A 16,588-nucleotide genomic window follows, 5' to 3' on the forward strand; every position below is an offset into this window, starting at 1 on the left:
TGCGTCCTTAGCCCCCTACTGTACTCCCTGTACACACATGACTGTGGGGCCAGGTTCAGCTCAAACTCCATCATCAAGTTTGCTGATGACACTGTGGTGGTGGGCCGGATCTCCAAAAACGATGAGAAGGCCTACCGGGAGGAGGTGGCTGATCTGGCACTCTGGTGTCAGGACAATAGCCTCCTCTTGAATGTCACTAAAACAAAGGAGCTGATTGTGGACTTCAGAAGGGCTAAACATCCAAGGACGTACACGCCACTGGAGATAAATGGGTCTATTGTGGATAGGGTGAGCAGTTTTAAATACTTGGGAGTCCGCATCGCAGAGGATCTGACGTGGGCAACGCACATTGCCGCACTGGTGGGTAAGGCTAAGCAGCGCCTTTACCACCTTAGACAACTGAGGAAATTCAGAGTGTCTCTGAGGATCCTTCATTGCTTCTACTCTGGGGCTATAGAGAGCATCCTGTCCGGCAACATTACAGTCTGGTTTGGGAACAGCTCTGCCCAGGACAGGATGGCCCTGCAAAGAGTAGTGCGTTCGGCAGAACGCACCATGGGAACTACACTCGTCCCCCTGCAGGACCTATACATCAGGAGGTGCAGATCCAGAGCAAGCAAGATCATGAGGGACCCCTGCCACCCCAGTACCGGACTGTTCCAGATGCTACGATCAGGCAAACGCCTCCGCTGTCACGCTGTGAAAACGGAGAGGATGAGACGGAGCTTCTTCCCACAGGCCATCAGGACTGTCAACTTTTATAACCCCAGAGACTAAATTTTTGTCGACACTAATAGTAACTTATTAACTTTATTTATATGCTGTAACTGTAATTCTTTTTGTGCACAACCCGCAGGCATTGCCACTTTCATTTCACTGCACATCGTGTATGTGTATGTGACAAATAAATTTGACTTGACTTCACTTAACCTGATTTCCCTTTGAGTGATAAGAGTTCTGCATGGCTTTCCTATTAATCCCTCCATTTTTCTCTGACACTACTTGAGGCATTAACCATGGTGAACAATTTAATTTATGTCATCTGGTCGATGCTCTTGACAATTCTAATTAAAACTTCCCAGTTCAATATATATATTCAATATATACATTGATCAATATATATATTGAACACTATACTAACCCTGTCTGTCCTGTTATGTGCTTTTGTTTGCTTTTTGTGATGCGGGAATTGCAGAATCCGATTGATAAATGACAAACAACAGAAAGAGAAAAGGCAATTCTTGGTGGTAATTTATCCATAGAAATGATTTTGCTTTAAAAATGCAAAGAGAAGAATATTGAATATCCAATTCTAAATATTTTTTCTCTCGGAGCCCATTCTCTCAAAAAAAATTGTATTTCCTTAGTATTTTCATTTATTTGTTGATGGAAATATCAGTATTTATTGTTCATCCTACAGTTCCTGAGCTGAGAAGGTACTTAACAGTCGATCACATTGATGAGCAGCAGGAAAGGATGGCAGATTTCCTGCCTTGAAGGACACAGTAAACCAAATGTGGCTTTTCACAGTTACCATTACTAATAATGAACTTGCTGTCAGCGCCTTGATTTCAAACTCACTGGATCGCTGGTCCAGGTCTCTAGATGTGAGCTATACATTCCCTCTTCCCTCTAATCTTATTTGAACTGTCCACAGTGAATCACCTTCAATATCTCAATGATCAATTCTTCTATTTTTCTTTTTCTTGAGGCCATGGCAGTGCAGACCACATAATGCTCCATATTTCTTGATTTCCTGAATTTCTAAAAAAGTCCATCAGTTATTATAGAGTTGTAGAGAGATACAGTGTGGAAACAGACCTTTTGGATCATCAAGTCCGCACTAACCATCAATCACCCATTTTACATTAAACCCACATCAATCCTTTTTTTTTTTTTTTGCCACATTCCCAACAGCAAGACTCTACTGAGTGACATCTCAAGTTGGGACTCTTCTTCAGACTGGTTTTAGTAGGTGCGAGATAACTGAGAAAAGAGAGTTGGGGGCAGGACAAAGCCTGACAAATGATAGATGGTTACAGGTGAGGGGGGTGGGGTAGCAGATGGCTGGAGTAAGTGACAAAGGCTAGAGATGAGAAGGAGACAAAAGGGTATCAGTTAAGGAGAGGAGTGAAATATAAAGCCAGAGGGAGGGATAAAGGTGGCAGGGAACGGGGAAAGTGTGGGGATGAGAGGGAAATGAGGGGCTCAGGAATGAGAGATCAATGTACGAAGGTGGGAAAAGAAGCAGGGTGGCTGGGGCGGGATTGTGGGATAAATGGGTCAGCTCCTGACCAGCTGAGTTTCACCAGCACTTTGCGATTAGCTCAAGATTCCAGCATCTACAGTTTGTTGTTTTGCCAAGATTCTACCACTCCCCTACACAGTGGGGTAAATCTACAGTAGCCAATTAACCTCCCAACCCGTACATCTTTGGGATGTAAGAGGGAACTGGAGCATCTGGAGAAAACCCATGGGGTGAATGTGCAAACTCCACACAGACAGCACTTGAGGTCTGGAAAAGATTCTTGGTCGTAGGCACTGTGAGAGCAGAGGTTCTACAAGCTGTTCCATCGTGCCACCCTGATTATCTTGAACATATTCTACTACTAAAGATAGGGTAGATGTCTAGGGTAGTCTTTTACCCAGATTAGGGGAATCAACAACTAGAGGACAAAGGTTTATGGTGCGAGAAGAAAGAATCAATAGGAACCTGAGGGGCAACTTATTCACACGAAAGGTGCTGGGTATATGGAACGTGCTGCCAGAAGAGGTGGTTGCAGCAGGCGTTTAAAAGACATTTGGACAGGTACATGAATGGTACAGGAAAGGTTTAAAGGGATCTGGGCCAAACACGGGCAGGTAGACCTAGTGTAGATGGGGCATCTTGGGCAAGTTCGGCCAAAGGGCCCGTTTCCATGCTGTATGACTCTATACCTCTGAAGAAGGGTCTCGACCCGAAACGTCACCCATTCCTTCTCTCCCGAGATGCTGCCTGACCTGCTGAGTTACTCCAGCATTTTGTGAATAAATTGACTCTATACCTCTATGACTAACCGTCAAATCCAAAGATTCATCTCTATGTGAAGAAGTTTCTTCTTACCTTTGCACCGCTTACTTTGAGACTCTGATGCCTGGCCTTGGACGCCCCAGGTGGTGAAATATCTACTTGATATCTGAGCAACTGTACCAATCCTTGAGGCACTCCCCTCGAGGCTCCCCACTGTTCACAGCATCCCAATTTTATAATGTTTCATTGATCCCTACTCTCAATTTTTTGTCTGTTCACTAACACCAAATCCATACAAATATATTAACCCCAATTCATGCACCTTAATTTTCTTAATCAATCTCTGGTGTGGCAACTTATCAAAAGTCATCTGGAAATCCAAATATGCTGCTACCTTTGGACTATTCTGCCACTTTTGACCTCAACATTTTTAACCTTATTTGCCAAACATGATTTCCCCTCGATAAATCCATGTTGATTCTTCCCAATCCTACTATTATATTCCAAGTGCCTCCTTTACCATTTCCTTAACAATAGAGTCTAGAATTTCTCTTACTACAGTCAGGCAAACTATTCAATTGTTCCTTTCTTGATCAGTGGTGCTACAACTGCCTCCTTCCAGTCTATGGCAAATGTTCTGATACCATGAATTTTAAAACGCTCTTCCTGTCAAGTCAGCCATTTCTCACACTCAAGCCCATCCATCCGCAAAACCTATCTCTGCAACTATATGCTCTGCAGCCAATCTGCATTAACTATATCCATGTCGGGTCCTGTGGATAACACAATCATGAAGATAGTCCGTGACAATATCCAATGCAACAGAGAAAAACCTGCAGGAAGAGTCCTGACAGAAGTCAGATTGCCCATTGTGAGAGGGGTCATTCCCTTGATTTTTCTCCTTCTTCTCCGAAAGGCATCCTGGAGAGCAATTAAGAGTTGACTTAAGAAGGATATATAGAGTCGCTTTCGAGTTGCATCCGAGAGCTAATTAAGTGTTTCTCAAGTGTGGTAAATGTGGTGATGCAGGACTATGACAGTGTACATGAAGGAGATCAAGAAATTAATGGCATGATGTCAAGCCAACAATCTCCCCCTTAATGTGAGCAAAATGAAGGAGCTCGTCATCGATTTCAGGAACCAGGGTGTTGCTCAATGGAGAATGGACAAGACTTTCAAAGTCCACAGTCTAAGTATCACCAAGAATTCATCCTGATCCAGCCACATTGAACCTATGGTCAAGAAAGCACACCAAATGCTTCTATTTCCTTAGAAAACTAAGGGAATTTTGTATGTCTCCAATGACTCTTACCAATTTCTCCATATTCATCATAGAAAGCTTCCCATCTGGTGGCGTCAAAGTTTGGTATGGCAACTGTTCTGCCCAAGACCACAAGAAATTGCAGAGAGTTGTGAATACAGCCGAGCTCATTACGCAAATCAGCCCCCCCCCCCCACCACCACCACCTCATTGACTCCATCTATTTTTCACACTTCTTAAAGAAACCATTATCATAACAAAGGACCACTCATATTCTGTCTCTCCGCTCTCCTCTCAGGCAGAAGATACAAATGCTTGAAATCACGTATCACTAGATTGAAGAACAGCTTCTTCCTCACTATTAGAGACTCTTGAACAGACCTCTCATTGCTAAGGATGTATTCCTGATCGCCCAATCCATCTATCTGTGGATAGGTGCACACCTACTTCATATGCACTTTCTGTGCAGATGTAGCACTATATTCCGCACCCTTTTTTCTTCTTCTGCACTGCATGATTTACTCATGTGTGATATGATTTGCCTAAATAGCATGCAAAACAAAGTGGTTCACTATACCTTGAAATACATGACCTTAATAAGTAAACCAAACCAATAAACTAAAATTTATCTGAAAGCTTGTTATACTAATGACAATGCTTGGACACATCTGCCTGGGGCAAAAGATTGCTTTAAGATAAATATTTTAAAAGGTATGTAACTTTTCTCACTCTCCATAGCTGCTTAATGCCTCTCCCGGGAGAAATCACAAAGGAAATCTAGAAACATAAATGAAAACTTTAAAAAAACAGCAGAGATTGCAAATCTACATTTTATGCAGACGACCTTATGAGACCAAATTCTCTGCTTTTCTAACTCAGCGAGTTAGGCAGCATCTCGGGAGAAAAGCCGTGACCTGCTAAGTTTCCAGTTTTGGTGTAAACCGGCATCTGCAGTTCCTTCCTACACATTTTCTCTGCTTTTCTGTTTTGTGCACTAAAGGGATTAAATTCATAATTTTCCACTTTATATTTTGCAAGTACGTTGTTCCTCGTGGCCTCTTTATATCCACAAAATCCCCTTATTACAAGAGATTTGATAGCAAGGAATTCCATCTAAAATCGTTTGGGCCATGGTGAGACCATGTGTGATTCATTATGTACAGTACAATTTTGGTCTCCTTACTTTAAAAATAGAGTGTAGATAGCATACAGAAATGATCCGTTAGACTAGTTGTAGGAATGGCAGGTGTGCTGTGCGAGGAAAGATTCAGAATACATTGTCTTGGAGTTTAGAAGAACGAGAGGAGCTCTCATTGAAACCAATACACTTTGGGGGCTCGATAAACTGAATGCATGCAGGATGTTTCTCAGACCTTAGGAGTCTGGAACCAGGAGACACAGGGATACATACCAGATAACTATTGAAATGAGGAGAAATGTCTTCATTCTTTTGAAATCTCTGACTTTGAAGAGTCAATCAATGTCCACATCCAAAAGCAAGATCAACAGCTTTCTGGGTGTTAAGGGGAGCAAGGGACAAGGGGATAGTGCAGGAAATTAGTACTGATGGAACATTAGCCACAATCTTGTTGAATAGTTGAGCAAGCTTTAAAGGTCGTGTGGGTGGTGTGTGCCCATATATTCTTATATTTATATTCTTATATTTTATATATTCTTATATATATTCTTATATTTGATATATTCTTATCAAAGAATCATGTAAAACATTAGCTGGAAATAGTGTGTAGAGCTTTGGTCACCACATTGCAAGAAGGACATGATAGCATTAGGCATGGTGCAGAAGAGAGTTATGAGGATATTGCCAATAATATAGAATAGTTCTAGACTGGAACTGTTTCCTTTGGAAAAAAGTGTAAAACATTATTTGTATTCTAAACAGGGTGTACAGCAAGGACCTATTTCCATTATCAGTAAAATTGAGTCTGAAGAAGGATCCTGAACTGAAACATCATTTGTCTATTCAGTTTGAAGAAGGGTCCAGACCCAAAACGTCACCAGCCCATTTCCTCCCCAGATGCTGTCTGACCTGCTGAGTACTCCAGCAGTTTGTGTTTTGCCCTTTATCAATAAGCTCAGTAACTACAAGGGCGTGGTCATAGATTGAAGAATTTGAGAAAAGTTGATTTCACTCAGCAAGTGCAAAGGTGTGGAACTCACTGCCTGATGATGGAGCCAGAATCCCTCACCTGGATTAGCACTTGTAAGGTGGTAACCTGCATACCTCTCTACCCTGCAGTGGGATTAATCACAGTCTGCTTTTAGCCAGTGTGGTCACAATAAGCCAAAGGTTGTTCTTCGATGCTTTAAACGTCTATCTATCATTCTGTGGCTCGGTGTATGCAACTAAATCCTAAATACAGAATTAAACTGGATAATGACCTTTACATGACTGCTCAAAGAGCCTTGAATTAAATAATTTGGAGGTGCAAAATGTCTTTATTACTGCAATGAATATTTGGCAATCTCATAGAAGGACATTTCAGACTGCCAATTGGAAACTAAACTCCATTCAGGTATTTGTCATTTTGAAAAACTCTTCTAATTGATTCAAGCCTGCATCAAAATCTGTAAAAGTCACTAACTACCATGTCAGAATTGTTATTATCAGATCAACAGAAGCAGCAAAGGAAATATTGTCATACAGCACCTTGAGGAGGCTCAGTTCAAAAACAGGTATAAATAAATAATATTACAGATGATATTCTGGAGCTGGATGCATGAAATAACTTTATCACATCCTTATCTTCTGTTGCTTTTATTGATGCACCAGCTGTGTCATTTGTTACCAAGCTTTTTTCGGAACATCCTGTTATCATCTATGTAGCTTTCATGAGATATACTCCACATGAGCCAGGCAGCAACTACAAATGATTAATTCAAATGGTCAATTTGGCATTTACCTACAATGCCGGTGTGCTCTCTAGCTTTCCATATGACAGCAAGCATAGATTCTGATAACACCAGCTGAGACAGTCAAAATAATCAGCTCATAACAGAAATATGACAAAAGATCCAAGCAAGAGGATGGCAGGAGTACCTGCCACAGGGCCATTACTTATCAGCATTCTCTACGCAGCCTAATCAAAACTGTAGATGGCTGCTAGAGCAAGTACAAAACTATTCTCTGCACTGACTAGGGGGTAGGTTTTACTTTTGTGAGGAGGACAAACATTGAAGCAAAACAGATTAGTTTAGTTTAGAGACACAGCGCAGAAACAGGGCCCATCGTTCCACCGGGTCCGCGCAGACCAGCGATCCCCACGCATTAACACTATCCTACACACACTTGGGACAATTCACAATTTTACCAACCCAATTAACCTAAAAAACCTGTACATCTTTGGAGTGTGGGAGGAAAGTGGAGCTCCCGGGGAAAACACACGCAGGTCATGGGGAGAATGTGCAATCTCCTGTACAGACAAGCACCCCTAGTCGGGATCGAACCCGGTTCTCTGGCGCTTTAAGGCAGCAGCTCTATCCCTGCGTCACCATGCCACCTTATGATGCCAAGGACTTGCAGAAAGATTATTGATTGGCATCATAGTCAGCTCAGACATGGTGAGCTTGTTCCTATGTTCTATCTGAATTGGTCCACTCTTATAAATTCATACATTTTCAAGGCCTTTCGGCCCATCAAGTCTATTCTGCCATTCAATCACGGCTGATCTATCCTTCCCTCTCATCCCCGTTCTTCTGCCTTATCTCCATAATCCCTGATACCTCTGCTAATCAAGAAGCTGTCAATCTCTTCCTTAAAAATATCCATTGATTTGGCCTCCACAGCCTTCTGTGGCGGGTCACAGATCTAACAAAATAATGAATTATTCAACAGCTCTGAGAGTAACATCAAGAGAAATTTCAGCTTGGAAGATGGGAATTGGAACAGAAATTAGATTTATGTTATGATGTAGTTTATGATACCGATAACAAGGTAAATCGCATGTAACCAATAAATCTTCACCTCCAATACTCCAATCAAATATTTCCAAGATTTAACCTTCCCACTCAAATTTCCACAGTGATCAATAGAAAACAGAAAATCTCAGATGTGCTAAGCAGGTCAGATAGCACTGGCAAAAGGAGAAAACCAGAATGTATTGGCTCGGAGGATAAAATGTTAATCCATGTGTCCAAGCATGAATGATAACTTGCAGTCAATGTACAGTATATAAAGCAAACCTTTTATACATTGACAAACCACAAGCTAAAGAGGTTGCATGGTATAGCCTCACTTTAGTTTGTATCCTTCCATCTCCTTGAGATGTGTCAATGCAGTTTTCAAACTTAAGTACATGAAATGAAAAATAATGCAATTTTCAAATATAGTTAACCAATTACCACTTAGGAATTTAGGATTACAATAACAACGGTAATATATTAAACAGCTTACAACCTTTCATGTAACCATTCATAACAACAAAGTACATGTTGCACTAATGATTTAATAATGTTACTTCTAACCATGATGCATGCTTCCGCAAACTTTACCAAACCGATTTATTTTTAATCTCTTCCTGTCTTTCCTTGTTTTAATGCTGGTGGAGAGAAGAAGATGATATCAATGAGATCATTATTTAACTTATTTGTATAAAAAACGACCCAATTTTTGCTCAAGTGAAGACATGTGAGTGACACACACCTTTTGCAGCGTACTAATCAGCCTACCATGTGGCAAGGAAGAGGTAACTTGTGAACTGCAAAATACCACATATTGTCGCTCCACAAGCTTCACAAGAACAGGACATTGATTTCAGCCACCCGATGATTTTAATGAAATTGCTGGATGTTCATATTAATTGCCTGTTAAACTCACCACAGAATGTAAAGTCGTGTAGGAAAATAACTGGAGATGCTGGTACAAATCGAAGGTATCACAAAGTGCTGGAGTAACTCAGCGGGTCAGGCAGCATCTCTGGAGAGAAGGAATGGGTGACGGTTCGGGTCGAGACCCTTCTTCAGACTGATGTCAGGGGGGGCGGGACAAAGAAAGGAGACAGGAAGATTGTGGGGGAACTGGGAAGGGGGAAGGGAAGAGAGGGACAGAGGAGCTGTCTAAAGTTAGAGAAGTCAATGTTCATATCGAAATATGAGGTGCTGTTCCTCCAATTTGCGGTAGGCCTCACTATGACACTGGAGGAGGCCCATGACAGAAAGGTCAGACTGGGATTGGGAGGGGGAGTTGAAATGCTCAGCCACCGGGAGATCAGGTTGGTTAAGGCGGAGTGTTTACATCTGGTACATTTTAACTATGTGATAAATGATAATGACTGCAAAATAAATCTTTAACCTTGAATGTGAACAATTAAGTGTGTGGTGCCTTATAACTTTTGGTTGTGAATTGTTGTTGACAAGTACATTTTCTTTCCGTTCATTTCTTCGCTGTCTCTTAATCCAATGTTTCTTTCATTTCCACTTTTTATTTTTCACTTAAATTTATCTGTCCCTCATTCATCCTAGCTGGTTATTTCTTAGCCCTAAAATCCGGCTGGTGAAGGAATTATGCTATTGTTCCCCCCAGGTCCCTGATGACATGTTGCTCTCAATGTGTTTTTGGCTATTAGTACCTGCAGCAACTTTGGGAGCAACTTACATTAAAACCCAAGCAAGCACAGAGAAGTCTGACTTACGAAAAAGCACCGCTCCAGTCAATTTAAAACAACATAACATCTTAATGGATACCAGAATTTAAATAAAATCATTTGGTAACCTATCTTTAATGGCAGTTTAAAAAAATTGCGTATACTTACAGCCAACCATCATCATGGCCACAGAAAATATCTTCTCTCCATCCGTGGTAGGAGCAATGTTGCCAAATCCTATGGTGGTAAGGCTTGTCATGGTAAAGTAAAGGGAGGATATATACAGTGAATCCTTTGTGGGTCCCCCTTCCCACTGTCCAGTGCCACTGGCGTTAAAATGGTAGGGTGTTCCAATACTTAGTCCAAGCTGGTAGAGCCAGCTGTCTGTTTTTATTTGGTTGGTGACTTCATCGATGACTTCGTAGTCCCCGATACTGTACCAGATGCAGGCGAGCCAGTGAGCCACCAAACCAAAGACGCAGACCAGAAGAACCAGCACTGCCGCGCCATATTCAAGGTAATGGTCCAGCTTCCTGGCAACCCTGCCAAGTCTCAGAAGACGCACAACCTTCAGGGAACTGAACAGGCTGCTAATGCCCTGAAATCAACAGAGAAGGGTTTGTGTTAGGTTACAAAAGATACCAAAAAGAGAAATAGAGAGACAGAGACAAAGACAGACTCAGAGAGAGATAGAGATAGGGACAGGGACAGAGACTGCAATAGAGAGAGATATAGACAGAGAGAGAGAGAGAGAGAGACAGACAGAGACAGAGACAGAGACAGAGACAGAGACAGAGACAGAGACAGAGACAGAGACAGAGACAGACAGACAGAGACAGAGACAGAGACAGAGACAGAGACAGAGACAGAGACAGAGACAGAGACAGAGACAGAGACAGAGACAGAGACAGAGACAGAGACAGAGACAGAGACAGAGACAGAGACAGAGACAGAGACAGAGACAGAGACAGAGACAGAGACAGAGACAGACAGAGACAGACAGAGACAAAGACAGAGACAGAGACAGAGAGATATGGAGATGGAGACAGAGAAAGAGAAAGAGAGAGATAGAGATAGAGATCGAGATGTTCATTTGACTGGATTATGTAGAAAGCCCATGGGGCCGGCCATTCAAAGGGACTATTTCAGAATAGTTCTCTAAAAAGAGTCAGCACAGTATGATGGGCTGAATGACTTCATTATGTGCCACATTTTGATACTTATCTAAAGTAGCAGAAGTATGTGGCTTTGTTCATTAATAATGAAATATGCGAATATGACCCACTGACAGACATTACAAATGTTGCTTATGATACAAATATGATATGGTATTGTTGTTAATGTGAATTGTTTTTATTTGGTGTTCAACCTTACTTGTTGTTGAGTGGAGTCAGAATGAAACTGAGCAAGTTCCACATCTTTAACAAAGACTGTCCAATCTTTTTCCCCACCTATCAATTGGATGATTACAACCGGATCTATTAAGAATATTGGATTCTTCCAGTTTGTGTTCTCTTAACATTCTTTGCTCAGGCAATTATTTTTATCCAAATCTAACACAGGAAAATCTGTCCCACCACATCGAGTTTAGTGGGAAACATCACACAATGAAAGGACATGGAAGTGAGATTTCTGGTGGATTAATTGGTGAAATGAAGGTAGACACAAAATGCTGGAGTAACTCAGCGGGACAGGCAGCATCTCTGGAGAGAAGGAATGGGTGGTGTTTTGGGTCGAGACCCCTTTTCATCTGAAGCAGTGTCTCGACCCGAAATGTCACCCATTCCTTCACTCCAGAGATGCTGCCTGTCCCGCTGAGTTACTCCAGCATTTTATGTCTACCTTCGATTTAAACCAGCATCTGTAGTTCTTTCCTACACATGTTGAGATGAAGGTATGTTGTGAAATTATATGGTTCTATTATTCAATATTCATCCCAGTATTTCACACATTTCCAACTGTTTTAATTACTGTTAAATTGAGTTTATTAAACTCAAAACGAAATAATAGATCTAGATCTGTATTTTTACCGATGCTTTTGTATTAAAAGTATTCATTCTGCAATTGCAATGCATTCTGTCAGTTGACATATTAAGATAAAATAAGGCCCAAAGATTTGTATCTACTCAGGAAAAGGGAATAATTCTCTCTGCTCTACTGACATTGATTTAATCTCGGGATTTGTATAAGATTGCCAGTCATTATAATCCTTCTTCCTCACGCCCATTAAGAATTAACCGCATGTGTGGAACATCAAACATGGATGAGTTTAGTTTGAAGAGTGTTTTGCCTCTAAAGAATATTAGTAATCTAGCTGGTCTTTTTTACAATAAATTTGCAGCTCACGATTCAAAATTATGTGAAATGTCATTTTGTAACTTCCTGTTTGGCATCTTAAGCACCATGAAACTGTCTCCTCTATCAGCCAAATGAAAATACCATGAAATACGGCATGGTGACGCAGCGGTAGAGTTGCTGCCTTACAGCACCAGAGGCCCAGGTTCGATCCTGACTACGGGTGCTGTCTGTAGGCAGTTTGTACATTCTCCCCATGACCGCATGGGTATCCTCCCACACTTCAAAGACGTACAGGTTTGTAGGTTAATTGGCTTTGGTAAATATTTCTAAATTATTCCTAGTGTATGGAATAGTGCTAGTGTATGGGGATCACTGGTTGGTGCGGACTCTGTGGGCCAAAAGGCCTATTTCTGCGCTGTATCTTGAAACTATACTAAACTAAACTTAACTAAACTAAAAATATACAATTCTAGAATGCATACAAATACATTTGTTTTGTATTATCTGTACTGCAATTTATATTACCACCTTGAAACAGTCTGTTTGCCACAAAATATTTTAATTTGACCCAGTCTATTTCACCTCATCTACCCTGGAATAATCTGGTCTGGGCATTACGAGAATTTTGATCAGCATGATCAAAACACAAGAAAATCTGGTTCTAGAAACCGAAAGAATATTATACTACTAGAACATTGTGTAGGATGGAACTATCTGAAGAAGTGTTCCGACCCAAAACGTCACCCAACCTTGTTCTCCAGAGATGCTGTCTGGCCTGCTGAATTACTCCCTTGTGTCCATCTACTACTAGAACATTGTTAATCAAAACTGAACTAATATCTCTATAAATACTCTCTCCACATTATTAAATTTAATTGTGTTTTGACATTTTTTTCTCGTCAGCAACCTCATGTCCATTAAATAACGTTCCTCAGGCAATAGAAATTGCCAGAATGTCTATGAAGTCAGAGATATTCTTTCTGGATGTGTAAGCATTAAAATGAAGCTCATTCAATCTAAGGAGCAATATATTCATACTTCCACAAACAATTCTATTTCTATTTATGTACAGTCACTTCCACATCTGATTTAGCGTACAAATTTGTCCATGACTTTCAAGGGCTCGATTTGGTCCACATTTCAATCATGACCAAAAGAAAATGCACATTTGCAATATTATCACGACAAAACCTTTTAACTTGTCAGTCTTCACAAACCGGTAGACAAGGGAGTGAGAAAAAGATTGGTACAGCATGGCCTTTCAGCCCACTTTATCATAGAACATGGAACAGCACCACACAGGAGCGGGCCCTTTGGCCCACAATGTTTGTGCTGAACATGATGCCGAGCTGATCTGATCTCATCTGCCTGCATGTTATCCATATCCCTCCATTCCTTGCAAATCCATGTGCCTATCTAAAAGCTTCTTAAATGCCTCTATTGTATCTGCCTCCACCACCAACCTTAGCAATGCGTTCCACGCCCCCCACCACCCTCTGTGTAAAAAACTTGCCCCGCTCATCTCCATTATATTTTCCCCCTCTTACCTTATAGCTGGGGATAAAGAATCTGATAGTCTGCCCTATCTGTGCCTCTCATAATTTTATATATTTCTATCAAGTCTCCTCTCAACCTCTGACATTTCAGAGAAAACAATCCAAGTCTATCCAATCCGTCCCTGTGGATCAAACCCCTTAATCAAGGCAACTCCTAACTATGATGCTCTCAGTCTCCCAGACAATCCTGGGGTCATACAGCTGCAGCTCCAGTTCCCTCACTCGGTCAGTCAGGAGCTGCAGTGGGTACAACTCCCACAGGCGTAGTCCCCTGGGACTTTCCCTGACTTCCAACACCCTGCAGGAGGAGCATAGCACTGTCCTAAACTGCCATCCCACCTTCACTTAGACTAAAAATGACATTGACAAAAACAACACCTTTCCTTACTATCACCCACCACTCTGCCTGCTCATTTCGAGCCAAAGCCTCTGTACTTACTCTCAAGCACAGCATTTGGCCTTACAAGTCACAGCCTTTCCATTTACCCTCAGACCCTAGCATTTAATCTCTCAATCCAACGCTTCAACATTCAAACACAGTTCTTTAGCCTCATGTCCAGATGTTTAAAGATCTCGAATGGACTTGAGGAGGCATGGTTTTCCAGACAGGCCATATATGAAATAAGCTGCCAGAAGAAGTGATAGAGATGGCTACAATTAGAACCTTTAAAATAAATTTGGGCAGGTTCATGGATTGGAAAGTAAATGGAACGGGTTCAGGAAAACACCTTGTTTGGCATGGATGAGGTGGGCTAAAGGGCCTGTTTTCATGCTGCATAACTACGACTCCATGACTCTATGTTGTTTTTAAAGACAAAAGCCAAAAATAATGTTAGTTGCTGTCTCCTATGATACAAAGAGAATGAGAATTATAGAGCGCAGTAACGGCATACTTTGTCCATCATGTCTGCGATGTTTCTTTGTAAGTGCTGTCCATCTAATTTCACTCTTCCAATGTCCAGACCTTTGGTTGAAATCTTGAACTTTAAATTTTGATTTCAACAGCATTTCTATTTGAAGAGCATCGTGCAGTGATCGTTAGAAATTTCTTAACCCGGCTTTATTGAAGTTATGGATCCTTTAATTCCAAACCACAGGGAAGAGATTAAGAATCAAATGCACTGGTGCTATTTTTAATTGAAATCTTGACAGGACCACATAATATTATTCCACACACAGCAGACACCAATAAAAATCCAAGATAACCTTCTGATCCCATACAATAATAAAGTATGGCCTTCATTCAACTGTAAATTAGGTGTAAATATATCAGGATATGTGAAATCACTAAAAACTCAATGTGATTTTTCCAATTTGGCTCTGCTTGTGACAAGCAACTTTTAGGTTCAACAGTTATTAATTACTTCAGGCAACTCTGGGCAGAAACCTAGCTGCTGCAGGGAGTTGAGATGCAAAAGTCATTCCTGTAAAATGAGGTATTTAATGAATGAATAACGTGCTGGTTTCAGTTCCTCAACCATTCTCTTCCACATGGCCCCCTCCCTTCCAACACCCCTCTGCCATTCCGGAGCAGTAATTTCAAAGCAAAGTGTAGTAACGGAAATGAATCCATGGAAGCAGATGGAATCTTGAACACAAACGAATGTTCAGCTCAAAAGCAGTTATTACGTGTAGAAAGGAACTGCAAATGCTGTTTTAAACTGAAGATAAACACAAAAAGCTGGAGTAATTCAGGCAGCATCTCTGGAAAAAAAAGAATAGGTGACGTTTCAGGACGAGACCCTTCTTCAGACTGAGAGTCAGGGGATAGGGAGATGAGAGACATAGGTATGCAGTTATTATGTATCTAGCAGTCCTATCATTATGTCTGGATTGCAACATTAATAGGTAAATGCTATTGGATGGAAGCACAGATATTGATATGAATGCATGCAATAGTTATAAGCAGACTGATGCTCTGATAGAAAAAAGTGTAGGTACAATTAGAAAATGGGGAAGAAACAGTTTCTCAGAAAGAGCACAAACCAGTAATGTAAGCATAGTTTTCCAGTTATCACAAACACCTAGATTGAGGTGCCACATACTCAAACCTAATTATTTTAATTATTGTTTTTAAATATTGCACTAAGTGCAAGATGTTTCCTAGTACCATTGGACCGGAACAGTAAATGAATTTTTTTTAAACCCATAGATGCTGGAAATCGATGAAAAAAGAGAAAATAGTGCAGACACCCAAAAGTTCAGTCAGTAGCTGTGGGAAAAAGAAATAGTTCAGTTTTCAGGTCAGATTTTGTTTTCGTCAGACTTTGCCTTTCACCAAGCCTATCCAACCCAAAATGTCAATCCTGTTTTTCTTTTCACAGTTGCTGCCTGACCCACTGAGTGATTCCAGCATTTTCTGTTTTTCACTACAGCAGTATTTATGTCAGCACAGTGGAGAATTCACAAAACATTAGACTTCTTTGCTAGTTGATTACAGCTGACAATGTGTATGGGAGTCAGCAAACCTTGGCCAAGGGAAGAGAAATGGCTGAAGGGGTTATTATAACTGCGCTGTCCAGTTATTTTATGAGAATATATATTTTCAACCATGTTGAACGAGCAATTCATGTCCTAGTTCTATGCTTATGCTGACCGCACAAAAACAGCTCAGGTAAACGCAGGCTCAGAGATGAGAAATAAAAGTCTATCCTTGAGCGTTGATAAGCTCTTAGCTCACACGTGCAAAATGACTTCTGAGTAAGATGAAATCCCTGAAGCATTTAATTATCATGCTGATAAGGGGCATTCAATAATGGTGGCTCATAATCCTAACTTCATCCTGTTAGAAATCTATCATTGATGCATTGAATTATTGAATGTTACATCTCAAGTACATTTTATATTTTGCAAATAAATTCAG

At 40.9% G+C, this 16,588-nt stretch overlaps 1 protein-coding gene across 2 annotated transcripts in view; it reads right to left on the reverse strand.

Moving 5' to 3' along the window:
• The window catches only part of kcnh5b (potassium voltage-gated channel, subfamily H (eag-related), member 5b), a 237,713-nt gene that overhangs the window by 136,716 nt on the left and 84,409 nt on the right, over window positions 1-16,588 (reverse strand). For both annotated transcript variants that reach the window (XM_078407202.1, XM_078407201.1), the window contains exon 7: window positions 10,040-10,469. In XM_078407202.1, coding sequence (XP_078263328.1) covers window positions 10,040-10,469 — 430 coding nt within the window. The remainder of the gene's footprint in view (window positions 1-10,039; window positions 10,470-16,588) is intronic.

Source organism: Rhinoraja longicauda, chromosome 10 (assembly GCF_053455715.1).
Source record: "Rhinoraja longicauda isolate Sanriku21f chromosome 10, sRhiLon1.1, whole genome shotgun sequence".
Classification (NCBI taxonomy): Eukaryota; Metazoa; Chordata; class Chondrichthyes; order Rajiformes; family Arhynchobatidae; genus Rhinoraja; species Rhinoraja longicauda.